Here is a 21,802-nt window from a genome sequence, read left to right on the forward strand (position 1 = left end):
TATGAAAATGAAAAACTTACAGGTAAGTTGTTTCTTTACATACTGACACTAAACATGTGAGTGTTAGCTGAACCCGCCCAACTTAATCATATGAATTAATGATATGATATATATTCAAAATAACTTCAAATATTATCTCTTGTAACTGTTACACTTATACTGAGAGCAAATTTATTTGGCCGGCATGAACATAAATTGATATTTTTGATTGAAAATGGACACTTCCTCTTCCCTCTCTGCTCGTCTTCTCTGATGTCCGTCACTCTCTCAGAGCTCAAAGTCATGAAATGATTGTGATTGGATAATCAGGATCCAGTCAGTAACATGCACTGCTGGCATCATTAAATTATTTATAGTATTTATTGGTTTAGAGGCAGAAATATGTCGTGTCCATTCCAATGGACGCAGTGTCTGAAGGGGTTAAAAACAAACTGGTCAGATTTATGTGTAAAAGGAAGTGTTAAGAAAAGCATCGTGCCTTATCATAGACCCCCAAGCAATGTATATTGAATGTTAATGTCTTTTTTCCACCTTACCTGGTTACGAGCCCCATTTCTCATATTCTCATTTCCAACCCATCACAAACACTGTTGATTCTGTCAGTGTTCAGCGCGTGGTGTTCCCCTTTCCTGTCACTCTCAATGCACAGGGACCTGCTCTGCAGCTGCGTATCGCTGGTGTTATTCTGCAGCGGTAAGTGACGCACCACCTGCGCTAACAGCAAACACCAACAGGAAAGCATCATTCTACAGTGCTGACTTAATCAAATAACATGGGTTGTGTAGAGGTTGGAGGGGGAAAAGAAGGATGGACGATTGAGATTTATGTTAGTCCAATTTTGAGAATGCTTTTTTCAGCTTCCTTTTTTTTTTTTTTTTTTTTGACTGCCTTCACTCAGAGGTGTGAGCAGAATGGCATGTGTGTGGGGGGGGGGCAGTTAGCTCATCTGGGGGGGCCGAAAACAATACCTGAAAAAAATTGGTGGAAAACCACTACTACAACTTCAAGCATAATAATAATAATAATAAAAATAATAATAATAATAATAATAATAATAATAGTAATAATTCAATTCGGTGATGAAAATATTGTCACACTAGCATAAATCATGACCGTCAATTTTTATTTTTAATTTTAATTAACATGCTCCACATTCTCCATTTGAGGGTTTAATTTCAAGTAGATACTCGGGGCGAGACATCCAGCCAACTCCAGCTTTTTATTACCTTCATTAAGTCTACATTTCAGATCATTATATACAACAAAAACAGCAAAAAATGTGAAAATCACCTTTTGTTTTCAGCAGCAAGGGGTTAAGGTTACGGAGGGGGGGGGGGGGGGGGGGGGACACGATAACAAAAAAAATAAATAAAGCTATAAACTTTGCAGATATATGCTTTTTTTAAATCACCACCTGCATTTATTCTATCAATACAAGACACAAACAGAGATAATAAATCGTGGCCTTTTTTCTGGCCAGTTTTCTTTCGATGGACAGGGCATTTCTCAGGGGGGCAGGACTTGTTCCTGGGGGGGGCAGTGCTGCCCCCCCCCCAGTAGCCACGCCCCTGCATTCACTCTATTACTGCTCTACTTTCTTATACGTGAAAAGTATTCAGTTTCAGATTGTTCAAAACTGATCAGGCTGACAAGCCGGAGTGAGAACAGGTTTCACTATCTGCAGGATATACATGAATGGCGTACCTTTCCCTGAAATATGTGAAGTCATGTTGGATGTTTTTTGTTTAGATTTTTCTTCATGTTTTACAATGAGCCCGGGCTTTCAGTTCAATCAAATGTTGGCTAAACGGAACAAAGGGTAAGCTAACCTGCTTATGCTTGCCTTCAGATTAGTTAGCAGCTCAGTCTCTGACCATCCCACACTCATTCACTGCCTCTTCCGTCCCTCTTTCCCTCCCTCCTCTGCCTGGACTTGCTAGTCTTCAGTGTCTATTTCAGTCTTTCCGTTGGGGTCAGATTCGGCACATCCGGTATCTCATCCAGTTTATTGTTATTCAATCCTGCTGTGCTCCCAGAGGGCATCCAGAGTAAGGGCCCTGGGTCTTAGTGCCTTACTGGGCACACACTCACACCCACACTTAGTCAAACAATCAGAAAAACTGGATGTGCTTTGGCCAAATGTTTTGACCACATGAATCCGCTGGTTTAAATGTGCTTTAACATGTTTTAGTCCAAATATTCGCATTTTTTTTTTGGTGCCTTTAAGGCAAAAACAGTGATTTTTCATGCAGTGGTCAATTTTTAGATTTTGGGCCAGTCTACTCCTTCAATATGTGTTATTTCAAAACATAAATTAAAATGTTTATTTCATCACATTTTGTTTACTCGCAGCAGTACGTTTCGCCCAAATTTACCAAAATGAATTCCCCCATTTAAATCTTTAAATGCCGTTTTCTCAAAATCATTTTTTTGTATTTTTCCAGTATCAATATCTCAGCCTATGGAGCACCTACTAACACCAAACCTTCCAGTTATACACTTAGCAGTATTCTGAAGATATTTATAGAAGGATTTGTTGATAAATCATTCCTGACCTGATTTATGTGACATTATAATAAAAAAATATGGCGAAAATTGATGTTTTTTAGGCTATGGGCAGTATATTTTGATTTCCTTGGAAATGAACGCAGATATCCTGAAATCCCTCTGTAATTTTCTTTTCATTTTGTGTGTAAACAAAATGAAAAAAGAATTTTGCACCTGGCTTTATCATATGTTCAGATCTATCTTCCGGAAATATATGCAAATGTGCGCATATTTAATGAAATAATGCCTCATTTGCATAATTAAACATACACATTTCTAAAACTTGTAATGCATTTTTTTCATACTTGTATAAGTAATCAACTGAGGAAGTTTCATGGTGATATCTATTATTTTAAAATATTACCCTATTCACCTGTAGTGTCTCGCCTTAAGCAATATTTTAAATCCAACTTGAATAACAGACAAAAAAATTTTCCAACCCCCAGAAATGTTTAGTGTCTACATTTACCACCCAGGAACATCTAATAATTAAAATAACTATGGGCCTCATGCACATAACTGTATAGATCACAACTAAAACTGCAGGAATGCATAAAGGAAGAAATGTACATGAACTGTAGTTTTGCCAGTTTAAGCAGTATGTTTTTCATTGTTCACTCGCGTACATTTGTGTGAACGTATAGTACTTCATAGATATGTGCACCAAAATGTGTAAGAAATGACAATTACCAAAAGAAAAGTAAAAAAGTTGTGCGGCAAAGAAAATGTCTCTTGTTTGATCTTTTCAGTTCTGTACCAACAATTGAAAAAAAAAAAAAAAAGTAGAGGTTATCAACTCTAAATTCAGAGCTAAACATGGTGCAATCTGACTGTAAAGAAATGGTCAAACTACAAATGCTTTAAATGTGTCATCTATTAATATCAGCAACAACAGCAAATTAAGCAATATTCATGGCTTGTCTACAAAACACATAGCCAGTACAAAATTGTTTATATTTTTGTTTTAATATGAATAGGAAAAAAAAAATCACCAATATGACATAAAATATCTAATTTTACTCTCTGGTTACCAAGGATTTGAATGAGTTTGATATTATTCGATTATTTTTTTTTCCGAGATGACATTTGTTGTGATTTGATGCAATATGAATTGAATATAGAATGAACTGAGTTTGACTGACTTTAACAGCTGAACATTCTAGTTTTGTAAAACATAAACTTCTCAAATGGATTTCCTGAATGAAAAACCGCATTCTTCATCAGTCAGGCGCCAGCTTTCTTCTGTGACGGATCAGATTTGCACGATGTTACCTCGTCTTTTTGTCCAAAATGTCAATTTCCACTTGTGCATCTACTTTAGAAGTGATGACTTCCATCTTCTCATATCCTTTACCTGACACCAACCCCATGTTTTATTATGGTTTATCAATGTTTGTGGAATTTTTTTTTCATCAGGCATCTTTACATTTTTAACCCTCCTGTTGTCCAAAGTGAGCCACTACCATGTTTAGCTGTAGAAAAAATACCTTAAACTATCTTTTTCCAACTTGAAATGTTATGACTTTTCCTAAAGGGACCCCATCATTAGAAAAAGTCAGACTTTATTTTTGTTTATGTTTCCATGTGGGCTGTACACCACTAGGGTACAAAGATTGTCTTATGGGTCATTTTTGACCAGTGAATTATAAAAAACATTTAAACACCAGAAAAAAGTTCACTGTGTTTTTCCCTTTCAATATAATTAATTCAGAAGTAATTACTTCACATTTATATAATAGCAATAATAAACCTTTATTATGTAAAAGAAAACTGAGAAAACAAGAAAACTGTTGGTCCAGCTGACAGTTGGTTTGTGGTAAAAAAAAAAAAAAGTGTAATCCTGAAAACTGGTGATTGTCTTTTTGTATTGTGTAACAAAAAATACATGATAAAAAATGTATTGAATTGAGTTGAATAGATAAATAACAGGTGGTTTCATCATACAAAATAGATTTTGGATTTAAAATTCAATTAAGTTGTTTTATTTTGGGGCTTTGGTAGGGCGGGTCACTTTTGACCCGTAGGACAAGGGACTTTTTATTATTATTTTTTTTTCATTTTTTTATTTATTTCTTTTCATTTTTTTTATTTATTTTTTTATTCATTTTTTAATATTTTAAATATTTATTTTTTAATTTCTTTTTAATGATTTTATTGCCTTCTTGTGATTTTATGTAGCTGTGAAGCACTTTGAATTGCCTTGTGTACGAATTGTGCTCTATAAATAAAATTGCTTTGCCTTGGGAGTAAACACAATGTTAAGACCGCACAAAGGTTAATTGGACTTGGACCCACCATTCAGTCAAGTACAACAACTTGTTAAGCTCTGCAACAATCTCTTGTAACTGCAGGCTAATTTGCATATTAATCAGTTCTTCATGATTTTTTGTTTAGAATCACAAATCATGGGCTCTACTTTACAAAAATTTAGCCAAAATTTACAGCATTGGTCTTTAAATCTTAAAAACTTTGAACTCCTAATATACATTAAAAAAAAAAGTTACACAGGGTATTTTTTAAAGAAAAGTTATTGTCATATACTTTACAGAGATTTAATCGAACCATCAGATAAAAAAAATAATAGAATAATAGTAGATAACATCATTTTTTATCACTGGTTGTCTTTCAAAATGTTGGGGCTACAGTTGGGGAAACATTCAGTACATTGTGCTCTGTATTTCAAAATGTTTAGCCATTGCCCTGTTTGGATATGTTATTTTAACATTTAAAGCTCAGGCTCACTACCCTACTGGCAAAATATTAAATTTGTGTTGATCCTCTCAACTGAAAAATAAGATTTCCCAAAATGTATTGCTGTAAATGATTTCTTGCTTATTCTGCAAGAAAGACTTAGAGAGATAGAAAGAGTGGCATAAAACTTCAAATGTGACGGGCTGAAAAAGCTGTAAAAAAAAGAAAGTTAAAGAAGTTAAAGGGCAGGTCAGCGCAGAATGGATGGAAAGGGAGTGTGAGTTTAATGTGAGGGAGGCAGGGAGAGAGGGAGAGATGAGGGCAACCCCTCCTCATTCCTAGGGTCACTGCAGTCAGTTTCAAAATAGCCTGAAAGCATGATGTCATCTGTGAGAGATGCAGCGATGCTTCATCCATTAAAGTCCATCGACCATCAGCAGCTTGAGTCCAGACTCAGCGGAAGTCTGAGTCAGCGGGCAGACGAAAGCTCAGCAAAGAGTGGAAGTCTCTCTCTGCTTTAGACATGTAAAGCAGGGTGATGAAATTCAAGCATAGAAAAACTTACCTTGAACTGTACTAAAAAAGACAGTTTGAAGACTCCCTGAAACTGCAGTGTGTTTAACCCTTGTGCGGTCTTAACATTGTGTTTACTCTCTTTGTCCCGCCCTACCAAAGCCCCAAAACAAAGCAACTTAATTGAATTTTAAATCCAAAATTCAGTTCAATTCAATTCATTTTTATTTATATAGCGCCAAATACAAAAAATGTCATCTCAAGGCACTTCAATTCCAATTCAAGCCAATTGGAATTCAATTAATTGTAATCATAATTATTCATAAAATAATCCAATTCGTTCATATAGAGCCAATTCAAAAGCAATTTCCTAGCTAAGAAAACCAACAGATTGCACTGAATTATTATTATTATTTTTTTTCGGTCCAACTCCCTCTCTATTTTGTATGATGAAACCACCTTTTATTTATCTATTCAACTCAATTCAATACATTTTTTATCATGTATTTTTTGTTACACAATACAAAAAGACAATCACCAGTTTTCAGGATTACACTTTTTTTTTATCTTTTTTACCACAAACCAACTGTCAGTTGGACCAACAGTTTTCTTGTTTTCTCAGTTTTCTTTTACATAATAAAGGTTTATTATTGCTGTTATATAAATGTGAAGTAATTACTTTGATTTACTTGAAATGGGCAGAAGTAAAAGTCGCATGAGCCACAGTAGCTGAATAGAGAAATGCTGCGTTCCAAAGAAAAAGAGGAACATTTCTGATTTTTCAAGAACTTTTGACTTTAACCTGGAACAGTAGCACAAGATAACTAGTTAAAGCTCATTAGAGCTTATGCAAAATCCATCAAAAATGTGTTTACTTGAAGACAAGATATTTTTACTACTCATCTGATGGAGTACGGAACAATCTCAAGTTGTTTGGACTCCCAAGTGCACCAACTGCATATGATTCTGGAAAATAAAAAGAGAGCTCTGCAAGAAGCACTATAATTAAACAAACATTTTGTTTTCTCAGTTAACTGCATTTAGATCTACAGTCCTGCAAAGATTAGTTATCCAAATTGGTCCCCTTGAACATAAAAAAATTCACAATGAATAAATAAAAGATTATCTTTCTTTGCTGCTCTCATCTGTACAGTGCTGACAACAAGACAAACTGAGAGCAGTAAGAAGTGCACGTCAGCTGCAATCAGTCAAAATCTGGCACTGTGCCACCTTTCTGCAGGGTTGAGGAGAGCTTTTTATTTGTACTTTAGAACGTAAGTATTGTAAACGATAAGAATGTTTCCCTCTGTTTCACTGCTGCCTTTGTTCTTCTGGTGGCTACTCTCTTCTACTCATTCGTTATCGAGCTTGCTCGATCAATGTGGTAACTTTCCCAATTGATGGATTAAGGCATGAATGGCTAAGTTTTAGTGTCGTGTTCACAAAAAGTAATAAAATCTACAGTACACCTTAACATAAACAGATTTAAGGACTGTTATTAAGACTGACTGTGAGATAACTGAGACAGAAAGGAGGAAATAAGACACTCCTTGACAAATCAAAGTGTTAAAATCCCAACCCTGAAAGTTTGGATATTCTCAGCATTACTTGATTCAGTGCACCGATTTCAGGTGTTACAGATTTCTCATGTTCTTAATTTAGTCCCCGGTCATTATGGAGGAAATTGTCTTACCTCAACGTGGAGTCAGGGACAGGAAATGTTATAAGTTACAATGCTGTTTGTCTCATAAAGATGACAAAGTAAATATATTTTTAAAAAAAATGACCGTAATGTAGTGTAATGTGGCCTTACTTACGCCCGTGGTACCATGCGTGTTTTGTGAATCGCTATGGCACGGCAGCCCTATGCCGTAAAACTAGCGAAACCTGTTGAATTGAGCTTACTTTGACAATATGACGAACTAGTTAGTGAACAACTCTCCTAAAACAGTCAAACATCAAGCAAGTGCTACACAAGACACAGCAAAAAAGGCGTGCGTGAAGGGGAAAGCAGGAGTGAGGATTTAGACATTCTCATCTGATTGCTCTGGTTTGCAAAGATGCACGTAGCGCTAGCGCTGGAACCATGAATAAATCATTATCCTGATGAAATGCACTGAATTTGCGGATTCATTGTTCTTCAGGAAGCTTGAAGTCGGGGGTTTTGGTCTAAAATGAGTGAGCTAACCATCTCATGGGCATGCAAACACCTCCCACAGCCCAGTTGATGCTATTAGCTGCATAGCTAACGATACAGACACTTGCTTGTGGTAACAAGCTATGTAGCTATACTGCACACACAGGAAAGCAACACAATTATAGAGCGTTAAATGACTTACTTGTCCGAGGTCTGTAGTTGGGCCAAAGAGAGTTGGTACTGATCCAGGGTTCATTTTCAGACGTCCGGCAAGGCCAGCTCGGTATTGGCCCAAGTTCTGGAAACATTCATCGGTGAAATGTTTGGCGCACACACACACACAAATCTCTTCGGTTTCGTCGTCACTTTCCCAGAAAAAATAAAATCTGTCCACTGGCTCTTTAGAGGTTCTGATGCAGGAGCTCTAAACAGATTTTTTACATCCATGTACAGAGCAATGAGCTGGCCAAAGAGCTGTGGGGGGGGGAAAGGCAGTTTGGGCATAGCCATATATGGGCTCTGGGAGGAAACAACCTCCACGTCATAAGCGGCAGCTTTCCCGATCAGGCCATCTGCATGGTCACATTACCAAAGGCGGGGAATAATTTCCAGTGCATGGTTTAGGTCTATCGTCATTTTTAGCCACCGGGGGACCGCAGGCAGGCTAGAGGAACTCATATTAACTCATTGGCTGCCACCATTTTCAGTTCAGAGCCACCCATACTGCCAAGTGTTTTTCAGTATTTTGACTGATTTTCCAAGACCCACAGAAAAGTGTGTCTTATGACTATGTACACACCGAAATTACCAAAAGAAAGAGTAGACTCTCTTCTTTGATCAGGAAAAAAAAGTTTGTTTCTACCATTTTCAGTCTTTTAGTAATAGACAGTAGAACATAGGTTGGTTTCACCAAAAACAGCTGTTTGACCCAAAAAATGGAGAAAACGAGCTCTTTTTTTTGTGTGTGCATAGTGGCACTGCTGCCACCTTGCGGGTAATTTTGCCAGTATATTCTCTGTTTAGTGTTTACAAGGCTAAGATTTAGTGACAAACTCCGCTAGATTGTCCCCCAGCCCGCTCCGTTAAAAACGCAATTGACGTCTATAGACGTCTTTGGCAGTGAACGTTTTTTTTTAAATTGACGTCTATAGACGTCAATGGCACCGAAAGAGTTAATGTTAAACACGTTAAAAAGTGAACATTTCATGCCATGGCTCCTTTAAGAGGTGATTGGGTGGCAACGACAGAGTGTTTTGTTTTGTTTTTGTGTAGAAAAAGTGAAGGAGGAGTGTGTGTTCCAAGTCAGAGGCTCAGTCATTGCTGATACTCCCTCAGCACAGAGATCCATCCTCAGGTTACTGGCGAAGGCCTCTTGAAACAGCAGCTCTGTCACCATTTTGCTCTTAGTTTGGTTTCCTTTCCTTTTATGTAACACATGTGATTATTAGGAACATAATCCCAGTCAAACAAACAGCGTATTTGTGCCACTAACACTCTGTGTGCACCATTTGTCTCTAATGGATTTAATCCCATGTATGGATGTTAAATACACTGTCCCATACGTTTACGTCAATACTCCTTTATTACTCTTCATCTGCTATCTTCAGAAGAAAATCAAAGATTTTTGTCTCACTGTCTGAAATGTGATTATTCTGCAGAGTATCAGTTACAGAATGAGAGAAAGATAAAAAAAAAGAATGGATAACTTTCCTGTCCACTCCTCTTAACTTTAAGCCAAGTAGATCATCTGCTAGATAAAAAACAACAACACTGTGCTGCTACAATAATCCTGTTTTACCCCTAAACCTGAATTTAGCTTCTCCAGAACATCCATCATATTTGTGGGGAATCAATGGTGGGGAAATGTATGTGATCCACACTGATAATTTACTGGCTTTACAATTGCATAGACCATTTTATGACTTTTCCTAAAGGGACCCCATCATTAGAAAAAGTCACACTTTATTTTTGTTTATGTCTCCATGTGAGCTGTACACCACTAGGGTACAAAGATTGTCTTATGGGTCATTTTTGACCCGTGAATTATAAAAACATTAAAAACACCAGTTTTTTTTCCCTTTCAATATAATTAATTCAGAAGTAATTACTTCACATTTATATAATAGCAATAATAAACCTTTATCATGTAAAAGAAAACTGAGAAAACAAGAAAACTGTTGGTCCAACTGACAGTTGGTTTGTGGGAAAAAATAAAAAGTGTAATCCTGAAAACTGGTGATTGTCTTTTTGTATTGTGTAACCAAAAATACATGATAAAATATGTATTGAATTGAGTTGAATAGATCAATAACAGGTGGTTTCATCATACAAAATAGATTTTGGATTTAAAATTCAATTAAGTTTTATTATTTTGGGGCTTTGGTAGGGCGGGGGATTTTTGATCCGTAGGACAAGGAGAGTAAACACAATGTTAAGACCACACAAAGGGTTAAACAAACACACACACAATAAACAAATAAAAAATACTTTAATGATACAAGTTTTAAAATGTTAAGATTTAAAGGTGCGCAGGTGTATCAGACTTTCTGATATCAGTGGTTAAACTTTTACATAATGTCCATGGAAGGATAAGAAAATGCTTGTATACACACAATTTATGGACACTGATTTAGTCTGTGGCTGTAGAGTACAAGAAAGCAATAAGCCTGCAGGAATTCTGCAGAGCAAATCTTAACTGCAGATAAAGAATTCAGAAGTCTGGAAAGGTTCAGGCTCTACAGTTATTACCTCGATGTTTCCACCATTTTCAGTGATTTAAAAGTGGAAATAAAAACCCGGTTAGTGCACAGTAACAGAGTCCGTCCTTCCTTTTTTTTTTACAACAATTTGTCCAAACATAAAGTTACCAGCTGCAAGCCAGGTTCAATAAAGACATCCTACTGCATGCAGGAGCCATGTTTCTGGAAAGATGAGAGTACTGAAAGCTATCAGCTTACTCGAACAATTACAAACTGTGTTTTCCTTGAGAGGAGTTGAATGTAGTCTGTAATGTTAAACCAAGAATAATGTTTTTTTGTGTTCATTTTTGTCTGACCAACTAAAAATGCCCCGCCCTACCAAAGCCCCAAAATAAAGCAACTTAATTGAATTTTAAATCCAAAATCTATTTTGTATGATGAAACCACCTGTTATTTATCTATTCAACTCAATTCAATACATTTTTTATCATGTATTTTTTGTTACAGAATACAAAAAGACAATCACCAGTTTTCAGGATTACACTTTTTTTTTTTTTTTACCACAAACCAACTGTCAGTTGGACCAACAGTTTTCTTGTTTTCTCAGTTTTCTTTTACATAATAAAGGTTTATTATTGCTATTATATAAATGTGAAGTAATTACTTCTGAATTAATTATATTGAAAGGGAAAAAAAACAGTGAACTTTTTTCTGGTGTTTAAATGTTTTTATAATTCACGTTTCAAAAAAGATTGGAAGTTTCTCTCTGCTTTAGACATGTAAAGCAGGGTGATGAAATTCAAGCATAGAAAAACTTCCCTTGAACTGTACTAAAAAAGACAGTTTGAAGACTCCCTGAAACTGCATCGTTTAACCCTTTGTGTGGTCTTAACATTGTGTTTACTCTCCTTGTCTCATGGGTAAAAAATGAGCCGCCCTACCAAAGCCCCAAAATAAAGCAACTTAATTGAATTTTAAATCCAAAATTCAATTCAATTCAATTAATTTTTATTTATATAGCTCCAAATACAACAAATGTCATCTCAAGGCACTTAGATAATGAAGTCCAATTCAAGCCAATTTGAATTCAATTAATTGTAATCAAATGTAAAATGTACAAATTGTAAAAAATGACCCATAAGACAGTCTTTGTACCCTAGTGGTGTACAGCCCACATGGAAACATAAACAAAAATAAAGTATGACTTTTTCTAATGATGGGGTCCCTTTAGGAAAAGTCATAACATTTCAAGTTGGAAAAAGATAGTTTAAGGTATTTTTTCTACAGCTAAACATGGTAGTGGCTCACTTTGGACCCACAAGACAACAGGAGGGTTAAAATTGTTAACCAGAAAACACTGTGACTCTGTGAGTCACTGCTGCAGATTTTATCCCACACCCTTTTACTGGAAGATGTCGCCATGGAAACATGTTTGGGAAGTCAGCTACCCAGAATCCTCATGCAATTACTAGCACACAATAACAAACATGTGACTCAAAGAAAATACAGACACACATCCCGCAGCACCACTTGTAATGTGAGAGGGGAGGATGCTGGCTGCCCCACCCTTCTACATCCTTTAACACACACACACACACACGCACACGCACACGCACACGCACACACACACACACACACACACACACACACACACACTTAAAACTCTCATCCCAGCTGCTGTTGGCAGAGGATTGATAACAGACACTCTCCATCAGAGCCAGACTGAGCATCACAAGCCAAAACAACTGTAACATTCAGCAAAGCCAATCATTGCAGATGTTTTCCCGTCTTGTTTTCATGGTGAAACCAGGGAAATAAGCCCAATATTATTTTTATTAGACAATATCCAAAATAAAAATACATACAAAACATACAAGCATTCAGAAAACATGCCTCAAAACGGTTAATTAATTGTGCACTCTAATAATAATCACAAATTTCAGATAGATTATAGGTTTAATATTTGGTTATGGTGATGATTGAATGCTTGTTATATTCTTTTCCAATATCACCATTTTAAGTATTCATAAACTTCTGACATGACTTGTGCCATAATAAAGGTGGCAGTAGTTGTAAAAATATATTAGGTCATGGAAATGAACAGCAAGCTTCTTTGTTTTTTAACCAATTAGATGGGCTGATAGGAAAGTAGGAGCGTATGAGAGGGCTGCAGCCACCACTGTCTGATGAGATTAGTCTCCAGTACCGCTACTCTCTTCTCAGACTAATTTGAAAAATGCATCCTCGTCTAACCAACTTGGCCCGTCTTATCTGCCGTTTTATGGCTGGACTTCTAGTCGGAGGGCCCCGTGGTGTAGATACGATATGACAAAGCAGGAAAGAAGAACACCTTTGTGCCAGAATTGGATCAAAAGTTTCCTTGAACACTCAAAGAAAAGAAAAATGCTAGGATGTTTTGACAATCTGAGTAAATAAGGCGAGACACGGCGGGCAAAAACAGTGATTTTTCATGCAGTGGTAAATTTTTAGATTTTGGGCCAGTCTACTCCTTCAATATGTGTTATTTCAAAACATAAATTAAAATGTTTATTTCATCAGTTTTTGTATAATCGCGGCCGTACGTTTCGCCCAAATTTACCACAATGAATTCCCCCTATTTAAAAGTATCAATATCTCAGCCTATGGAGCACCTACTAACACCAAACTTTCTAGTTATACATTTAGCAGTGTTCTGAAGATATTTATAGAAGGATTTGTTGATAAATCATTCCTGGCCTGATTTATGTGACATTATAATAAAAAAAATATGGCGAAAATTGATGTTCTTTAGGCTATGGGCAGTATATTTTGATTTCCTAGGAAATGAAAGCAGATATCCTGAAATCCCTCTGTAATTTTCTTTTCATTTTGTGTGTAAACAAAATGAAAAAAGAATTTTGCACCTGGCTTTATCATATGTTCAGATCTATCTTCCGGAAATATATGCAAATGTGCGCATATTTTATGAGATAATGTTTTTTAGTTCCACACAACATAAAAGGACAATAATACCAACCTGCAGTGAAATTGTTTTACGAAGTCAAATTTTACATTTTACACAGTCAAGTATAGAGCTAAAGTTGCCCTTAAATCGAAACCTTGTCAAAATAAAAGATTTTTATAATCAATTTGTTATTGTAAGATTTTAATGAAATTACATCACATCTATTCTTTTCTTTTATCTGTATCTAACCTTTCTTAAACCAAAACCTAAACTTCATAATAATTTAATTTCAACATCATTGGAGGCAGACAAGTCAATCCGGACATTTGCAACCAGAAATACACTTTATTGCCAATAGTATTCGCTCATCTGCCTTTACACGCATATGAATTTAAGGGACATCCCATTCTTAATCCATAGGGTTTAATATGACGTCGGCCCACCCTTTGCAGCTATAACAGCTTCAGCTCTTCTGGGCAAGCTTTCCACAAGGTTTAGGAATGTGTTTATGAAAAGTTTTGACCATTCTTCCAGAAGCGCGTTTGTGAGGTCAGATACTGATGTTGGACTTGTGCACAACTTGCTTTGTGCAGTGGTGTGCAGTCATGTTGGAACAGGAAGTGTCGGTCCCCAAACTGTTTCCCCAAAACTGTTTCCACAAACTGTTTCCACAAAGTTTGGAGCAGGAAATTGTCCAAAATCTCTTGGTATGCTGACGCATTCTGAGTTCCTTTCACTGGAATTAAGGGGCCAAGCCCAGCTCCTGAAAAACAACCCCACACCATAATCCCCCCTCCACCAAACTTTACACTTGGCACAATGCAGTCAGAAAAGTACCGTTCTCCGATCGCCAAAACCAGACCCCTCCATCAGATTGCCAGATGGAGAACCATGATTCGTCACTCCAGAGAACGGGACTCCACTAAGTCCAGCGGTGGCGTGCTTTACACCTCTGCATCTGATGCTTTGCATTGCCTTTGGGGATGTATGGCTTGGATGCAGCTGCTCAGCCATAGAAACCCATTCCATGAAGCTCTCTACGCACTGTTCTTGAGCTAATCTGAAGGCGACATCTGCGCACTATGTGCCTCAGCATCCACTGACCCCGCTCTGTCCTTTTACGTGGTCTACCACTTCATGTCTGAGTTGCTTTCATTCCCAATCGCTTCCAGTTTGTTATAAGACCATTTACTGTTGACTAGGGATGGGAATTGATAAGATTTTTACGATTCCAATTCCATTTTCGATTCTGCTTAACGATTCGGTTCTTTATCGGTTCCCTTATCGATTCTCATTTGGAGAAAAAGGACAACAAACCGGTCGATTAGCATCAACTTTGTTTAGTTTAGAAGTAACACGAGTTACTTACAAACCCTTACAAACGTCTATCATGGCCTGGGTAATTGAACTCTTCCTGCTCTGGTGAAAGGAGAAGCTGGAGGTAGAGGTGAACTGGGGGTAGTACCACCAGCCTCTGGCTCTGAGCCAGTCAGGCTCTGTCTCTCATGATTTCATCTAAATGTAATGCCTGAGAAGGCATTCATTTAACCTTAACCGTTACTAACAGCAGCTTTTACAATGAGGCAAATGGCGCTAACATGATAGGCAGTGTTTGTTAGTTAGTTAGTTACCTGCAGTGTTAGCCGAGGACATGCTAACGTTGCTAACGTTGCTGGGTTCAGATTCACCAACGTTAGTCCGGAGCAGATCGAAAACGCGACATTCATTCATAGTTATTGCATGTTGGTAGCATTTCCTCCCTTTGGTGAAATATTCACTTTGCAAGTTGCCCTGTTGTCGTCTTTTTTAGGGATGTGTAACCAAACTTTCGAGCGTTTGTACCGCTTGGGCGCCATGTTTACTGTTGGCTGCTGGCTGCGCTGGACTCGCCACGCAACGTTAAGTGGTGACGTCATTCGCGCCCACTGGAATCGATAAGGGAATCGTTTGCAAGATCACCCAACGATTCCAAGGAATTTAAACATTGGGAACTGGTTCTCAACAAGAACCGGTTCTCGATTCCCATCCCTACTGTTGACTGTGGAATATTTTAGTCATGAGGAAATTTCCCGACTGGACTTGTTGCACCGGTGGCATCCTATCACGGTACTACGCTGGAATTCAATGAGCTCCTGAGAGCGACCCATTCTTTCACAGATGTTTGTAGAAGCAGTCTGCATGCCCAAGTGCTTGAATGTATACACCTGTGGCCATGGAAGTGATTGGAACACCTGAATTAAATTATGTGGATAGGTGAGTGAATACTTTTCTGCAATATAGTGTATGTTAAATTTGCTCAATATTCTTTGAGTCAGACAATCTCCCTAGGATTCAGGTCATTTTTTAAGCTGATTGTAAACGGATAAAGGCAATAGTTCTTCCGTCAGTTTGAAGAATGTAGGTCTATACATAAGTTGTTGGACCAGATCACCAATAAATTTATAAATGAAAATATACCAAAGTTTAAAGGATGAGGCAGACCATCCAACCTGTCTATATAACATGTAGTTGTGTGTAAGAATTTGAATATTTGTGATGAACCTTAATACTCCACGGTAGACTATATCTAACATGTTTAAGTATTACAAAGATGCATGCTTGTAAATAATATCACAGTATTCCAATACACACTAAAGTGGGGATGAAAGTTTTTTTTAATCACACAGTTTTATCTTTTCTTTTTTTCTCTTTTTCCACTAAACCAAATGCTGAATATGTGGTTTGAAGAGGAAATAATAATCAATAAAGTTTTCTTGGCGTTTGTATGAAAATACTTCAATTAAATTGAATTCAGTTTTATTTGTATAGCGCCAAATTACCAAAAATGTCATCTCAAGGCACTTCAATAATACAGTCCAATCAAATCCAATTAACCTACCTGTACATATTGAGATCTGCTTGATAGATCATTTTAAAAACACATGTTCATTCCTACACAAATTTTTACTTTGCTTTAGGAGTGCAAAATCCACTGTGTCAAAAGCTTTTGACAGATCAGTGAAATGGGCTGCTTAGTGTTGCTTGTTGTCTTTATCAAATCGTTTATTACTTTTAAATTTGCTGTAGTTGCACTGTACCATTTTCTAAAGCTTGATAAGACATTATAAGTAAATAGAAACTCTTTCACCCAAGTGTCTCTTCTGCACTGGAAACTTTTATGTCCTGGTTCTTGTGTTTGGACTAATTTCCTTTTGTTTTCAGTCACAGTTAAGTTTAGGCACCAAAATCCGCATGGGTGAGGATGCTTTGTAGAGTTGAATCCAACACAAGAGGTTATCCAAGCCTAACCGAGTAGTTTTGTTGCCTAACACAGGCGTAAAACAAAATAAAAAATAGACGTTTAACTATTACGGTCCTACTTAGTGTTCAAATTAAAGTCACTGCAAATAAATGTGAGGTTACTGGCCAGAATTCCATCCATCCATCAATTTTCTGTACCCGCTTAATACGTTGGTCAGGGATAAATCCAATTTAAACCAATCAGAGTCCAATTAACTGTAATACAATCATAATACAATCAAATCGAATTCATCAAATTCCAAATTAGTCCAATTAATACATATAGGGCCAATTTAAAAAAAAGTTGCAGAGCTACGGAAACCAACAGATTACACCAAATCTTCATTTTGATATAATCTCCCATCCTGACTGTGCATAAGGTGACTTTGGAAAGAAAAAAACTCCCTTTTAATATGAAGAAACCTCTAGCAGAACCAGACTCAGGAAGGGCGGCCATCTGCCTCAACATGCTGGGGTTTGAGAGGACAGGACAGAGGGGACAACAGGCACAATCACACCAGACCAGGGATACCTGCTGAGAAAGAGAAAGAGAGACATTTTTACAACAACAATGTCATATGTACACAGAGAAAAAAGAGAGCAGAGCGAGGAAAGGTCTATCGTGGGAGGTCCCAGTCTCACTCAGCATTAGAATGTGTACAACATATAACATGCAATCTTATGCAGTGAATGTTATGTTTATTCCTTCACCTTTTATTACCATAGAACACCTTGAATTATTGTAACCAAATTTCATTTCAACAATGAACTACAAATACAAATCTATAAACTGCTTGGAACAGACCAACTAGCTATATTTTTTTTCATGGGAGTCATACATTATATGTTGATGCAAAAGAAATATGCCTCTTGCTGTTTCGTGAATGCTTACATTTCCTTTTTCTGGATTTAAGTTTATGCATTTATGATTCCTGAATTGTTGAAAAGGTTTGGTCAGTGCTGGCAGTCTGAATCTGCAGGTGGGATTCCTCCATGGCAGCAGCAGCTGTGTTCCACAGATGGTAAATTACAGGGTTGTTTCCCTGTAGCTCTGGCATGCTAATAACAGTGTTAGTTTGAGCAGTGGAGAGTCGCAGCGGTCAGGATGATATGGCTGACAGTTGTGTGGATGCTCTGTAGCCAAAACCCATCTTTAATCAAGTGCTGCTCGAATATTTGTAGACTAATATGTAGACTGCTGTTTTCTTTATGCAATGTGGCAACCTCTCTCTGTCAATGATTCTTTAAACCTTTTTTTCTCCTCAAAGGAAAGGGTTTTTCTTGCTCCGTGTTCCTATGATAATGACACACTTGCTTGGTCTGATGTTTCATTTATTGACTCCGATATGTCTTGCTGGCATGTGATCTTTTTTTTCTTTTTTTCTTCTTCTTTTGAAAAAAAGATTGGTAAAATCTTAAGAATTAGACTTTTTGATCAGTGTTTATATGTGCTGCATTTTAACCCTTTGTGCGGTCTTAACATTGTGTTTACTCCCCTTGTCCTATGGGTCAAAAATGACCCGCCCTACCAAAGCCCCAAAATAAAGCAACTTAATTGAATTTTAAATCCAAAATCTATTTTGCATGATGAAACCACCTGTTATTTATCTATTCAACTCAATTCAACACATTTTTTATCATGTATTTTTTGTTACACAATACAAAAAGATAATCACCAGTTTTCAGGATTATACTTTTTTTTTTTACCACAAACCAACTGTCAGTGGGACCAACAGTTTTCTTGTTTTCTCAGTTTTCTTTTACATAATAAAGGTTTATTATTGCTATTATATAAATGTGAAGTAATAACTTCTGAATTAATTGAAAGGGAAAAAAAACAGTGAACCTTTTTCTGGTGTTTAAATGTTTTTATAATTCACGGGTCAAAAATGACCCATAAGACAATCTTTGTACCCTAGTGGTGTACAGCCCACATGGAAACATAAACAAAAATAAAGTGTGACTTTTTCTAATGATGGGGTCCCTTTAGGAAAAGTCATAACATTTCAAGTTGGAAAAAGATAGTTTACGGTATTTTTTCTACAGCTAAACATGGTAGTGGCTCACTTTTGACCCGCAGGACAACAGGAGGGTTAACCGTTACTAACAGCAGGTTTTATAATGAGGCAAATGGTGCTAACATGATAGGCAGTGTTTGTTAGTTAGTGACCTGCAGTGTTAGCCAAGGACATGCTAACGTTGCTAACGTTGCTGGGTTCAGATTCACCGACGTTAATCATTCATTCATAGTTATTGCATGTTGGTAGTATTTCCTCCCTTTGGTGAAATATTCACTTTGCAAGTTGCCCTGTTGTCGTCTTTTTTAGGGATGTGTAACCAAACTTTCGAGCGTTTGTACCGCTTGGGCGCCATGTTTACTGTTGACTGCTGGCTGCGCTGGACTCGCCACGCAACGTTGCGTGGTGACGTGATTCACGACCACTGGAATCGATAAGGGAATCGTTTGCAAAAATCGCCAAACCATTCCAAGGAATTGAAACACTGGGAACCGGTTCTCAACAAGAACCGGTTTTCGATTCCCATTGCTAAATATGAAAGAATCATTTGAAGATAAATTAAACTTCACTAATCATCCTCTTCTTCCTCTTTTCTGTGTGTTTGCAGGTTTATCTGATGTGCCGTGAGCGTTGGGAGCACTTTGCCCCAGCCCCGGCTTCTTGCCCTGGTGCCACACAGCTGGCTCACCAGGATGGACTCAACCCATTCCTTGAGGATGGAGCTGGACTCGGTGCTGTCACTTGAACAGATTCGTGCCATCCGGGCTAACAATGATTACGTGGACAGGCCAGTGGCGCTGGAACCGGCATCTCAATCTGGATTTTTCCATGCCCATGAAGACCGTTACCCTCATGGAGCGTACTCCTATAATCCCTCGGCCTTGTCCCACAGGGACGGTCAGCAGCAGCACGCTCATCTTTCCCACCTGAGCCGCTCCAGTACTGTAAGCTCCTCAATGTCTCGGACCAGTGCCACCTCAGACCAGCGACTCCTGGCAGGTTTGACTCCGTCTCACTCCAACTTAGGTTCGGTCATCCATTCTCAGCCTAAAGGGGAACTTAAGCCTGATGCTTCCTTTGAGAAACACCTCGCAGACGGTGAAGCTGAACTCGGTCTTCATCTGTTCATCTGTGAGCTGTGCGGTCGCTGTAAATGCCAGGAGTGCTGCGCCCCCCGCCGCCTCCCTTCCTGCTGGGCCTGCGGACAGCGCTGTCTGTGCTCTGCTGAGAGCGCCGTAGAGTACGGCACGTGCTTGTGCTGCGTTAAGGGCTTATTCTATCACTGTTCTTCCCAGGACGACGAGGATAACTGTGCCGACCGGCCGTGCTCCTGCACTCCGGCCCACGCCTGCGCCCGCTGGAGCACGATGGGTCTGCTGGCGCTCTGCCTGCCCTGCCTCTGCTGCTACCCCCCTGCCAGGCTGTGCCTTGCCCTGTGCCACCGTGCTCACGACCGCGCCACCCGGCCTGGCTGCAGGTGCAGCAACACGAACACTGTGTGCCGTAAGATTTCCGTCTCCAACCCTAACCCTTGTCATCCCTCGCTCCGTAGCAAAGCTCTGGAGAAGCCATTATGACAGGCTCGGATCGAATCAGTTCCTCTACCGCCAAAGCTGCACGGATTAACAGCTGTGACGATGTGACAGAGCCATTTTGACCTACCTACCTACATATGACAATCCAACCAACCATGAAGTGTTGTTCACCTAACGTACCTTGAATTTACTGCTCCAGCTCAGGAGGGACCAAAGCTTTACTGTGCCTATTCATGTTGGAGACACCTGAAAACAGAAACTCATGTTTAAGATTAGACAAAGCTGTTGTGCTTTGATGGACACCCCTTAACCTTAACCGAGACTCCCAGACAGAGACATTATCTCTCCTTTCTTTCATGTATTCTTGGCGTGATAAAATCTTTTTATTTATTGTTAAACTTCCTTCTTCCCCACCCTTTACAAAAAGTCCGCACTGAGCACAGAGAGGGGTTGATGGAACAAATCAGGAAGGAAAGATACCTGTGGCGACATGTATGGTCTTTGCCAACAGATTTTTTGAAAAAAAAAAGGCGTATGAGACTGAAGGTGAAGAAGCTAAAAAGACATTCCGAAAACTCAACTTAATGTTGAAAATTAACGAGATAATGAACAAGGACACAAATGTTACGCTGTACTGAATACCTGACCGGGACTCTTAAAGAGCTCAAAACAAAAAAAACAAAAAAGGGACCATGCACTGTACAAACTGAGTGAATTTAAATGCCATTAAGCTCATTTGTAAAGGAAAAGCACTGTGAGGTAGATGGACAATGTTTTCTCCACCCACCTGGGGCTGAAAGGGGTATTATTTAACCAGAGAGAGAATGCATCCATTGTGACGAGGCAGTGTGCATGTGTGTGTGTGTCCTTCTACTGTCCAACAACGTCTGTATGCGGAGCCTGTGTGTATGTTGTGTTGTCAGCAGGAGAAGCCTCCCTTGTCTTATTTTTAGCAGAGCTGTTCGAATGGAGCTCCAAAGGTCTGGTCGGGTTTCCTCTTGAAGTCAGTCTGTCGCCAGCCTCCTCCCTCTGACTGACCTCCATCCTCCTCCTCAACCCCATATAATCTACTCTACTATTTTTTCCTCCCATCTTGAAATGCTCTTTTTTTTCTGAACTGACACTGTTTGTACCTTGGTCACACAAATGACTTTGATGGTGAAAAAACGGTAGATTTAGTTCCTTGATTAACAACCAAAACAAAAAAATATGATCGGAAGACCTACTACACATAGTTTGTGTACACAACACTTTATGGCCAAATATAATCTGATATACAAATTTAGGCAAAAATAAAATACTTGTTTTTAATCCCTTAACGCCTATTGTCGCATATATGCTACAAACCGTTTGACTCAATCATCCAGCTGAGATAGCATCTTTATTCCCCCAATGCCGGTTAGTCCATATTCACTACGGACCTAGGAACCTTTATATAA

The 21,802-nt window shown here is 38.3% G+C and overlaps 1 protein-coding gene across 1 annotated transcript; it reads left to right on the plus strand.

Annotated features, from left to right (window-relative positions):
- Window positions 1-19,520: 19,520 nt before the first annotated feature.
- Window positions 19,521-20,515, plus strand: LOC142401694 (protein sprouty homolog 3). Its single transcript, XM_075487158.1, has one exon. It carries the CDS (start codon window positions 19,521-19,523, stop codon window positions 20,403-20,405), a length of 885 nt encoding a protein of 294 aa, XP_075343273.1. The 3' UTR covers window positions 20,406-20,515.
- The last annotated feature ends 1,287 nt before the right edge of the window (window positions 20,516-21,802 follow it).

Source organism: Odontesthes bonariensis, chromosome 16 (assembly GCF_027942865.1).
Source record: "Odontesthes bonariensis isolate fOdoBon6 chromosome 16, fOdoBon6.hap1, whole genome shotgun sequence".
Taxonomy (NCBI): Eukaryota; Metazoa; Chordata; class Actinopteri; order Atheriniformes; family Atherinopsidae; genus Odontesthes; species Odontesthes bonariensis.

Bases quoted from the DNA above. Each gene is read 5' to 3' on its own strand.
- LOC142401694 (XM_075487158.1), top strand. From the start codon at position 19,521: ATGGACTCAACCCATTCCTTGAGGATGGAGCTGGACTCGGTGCTGTCA.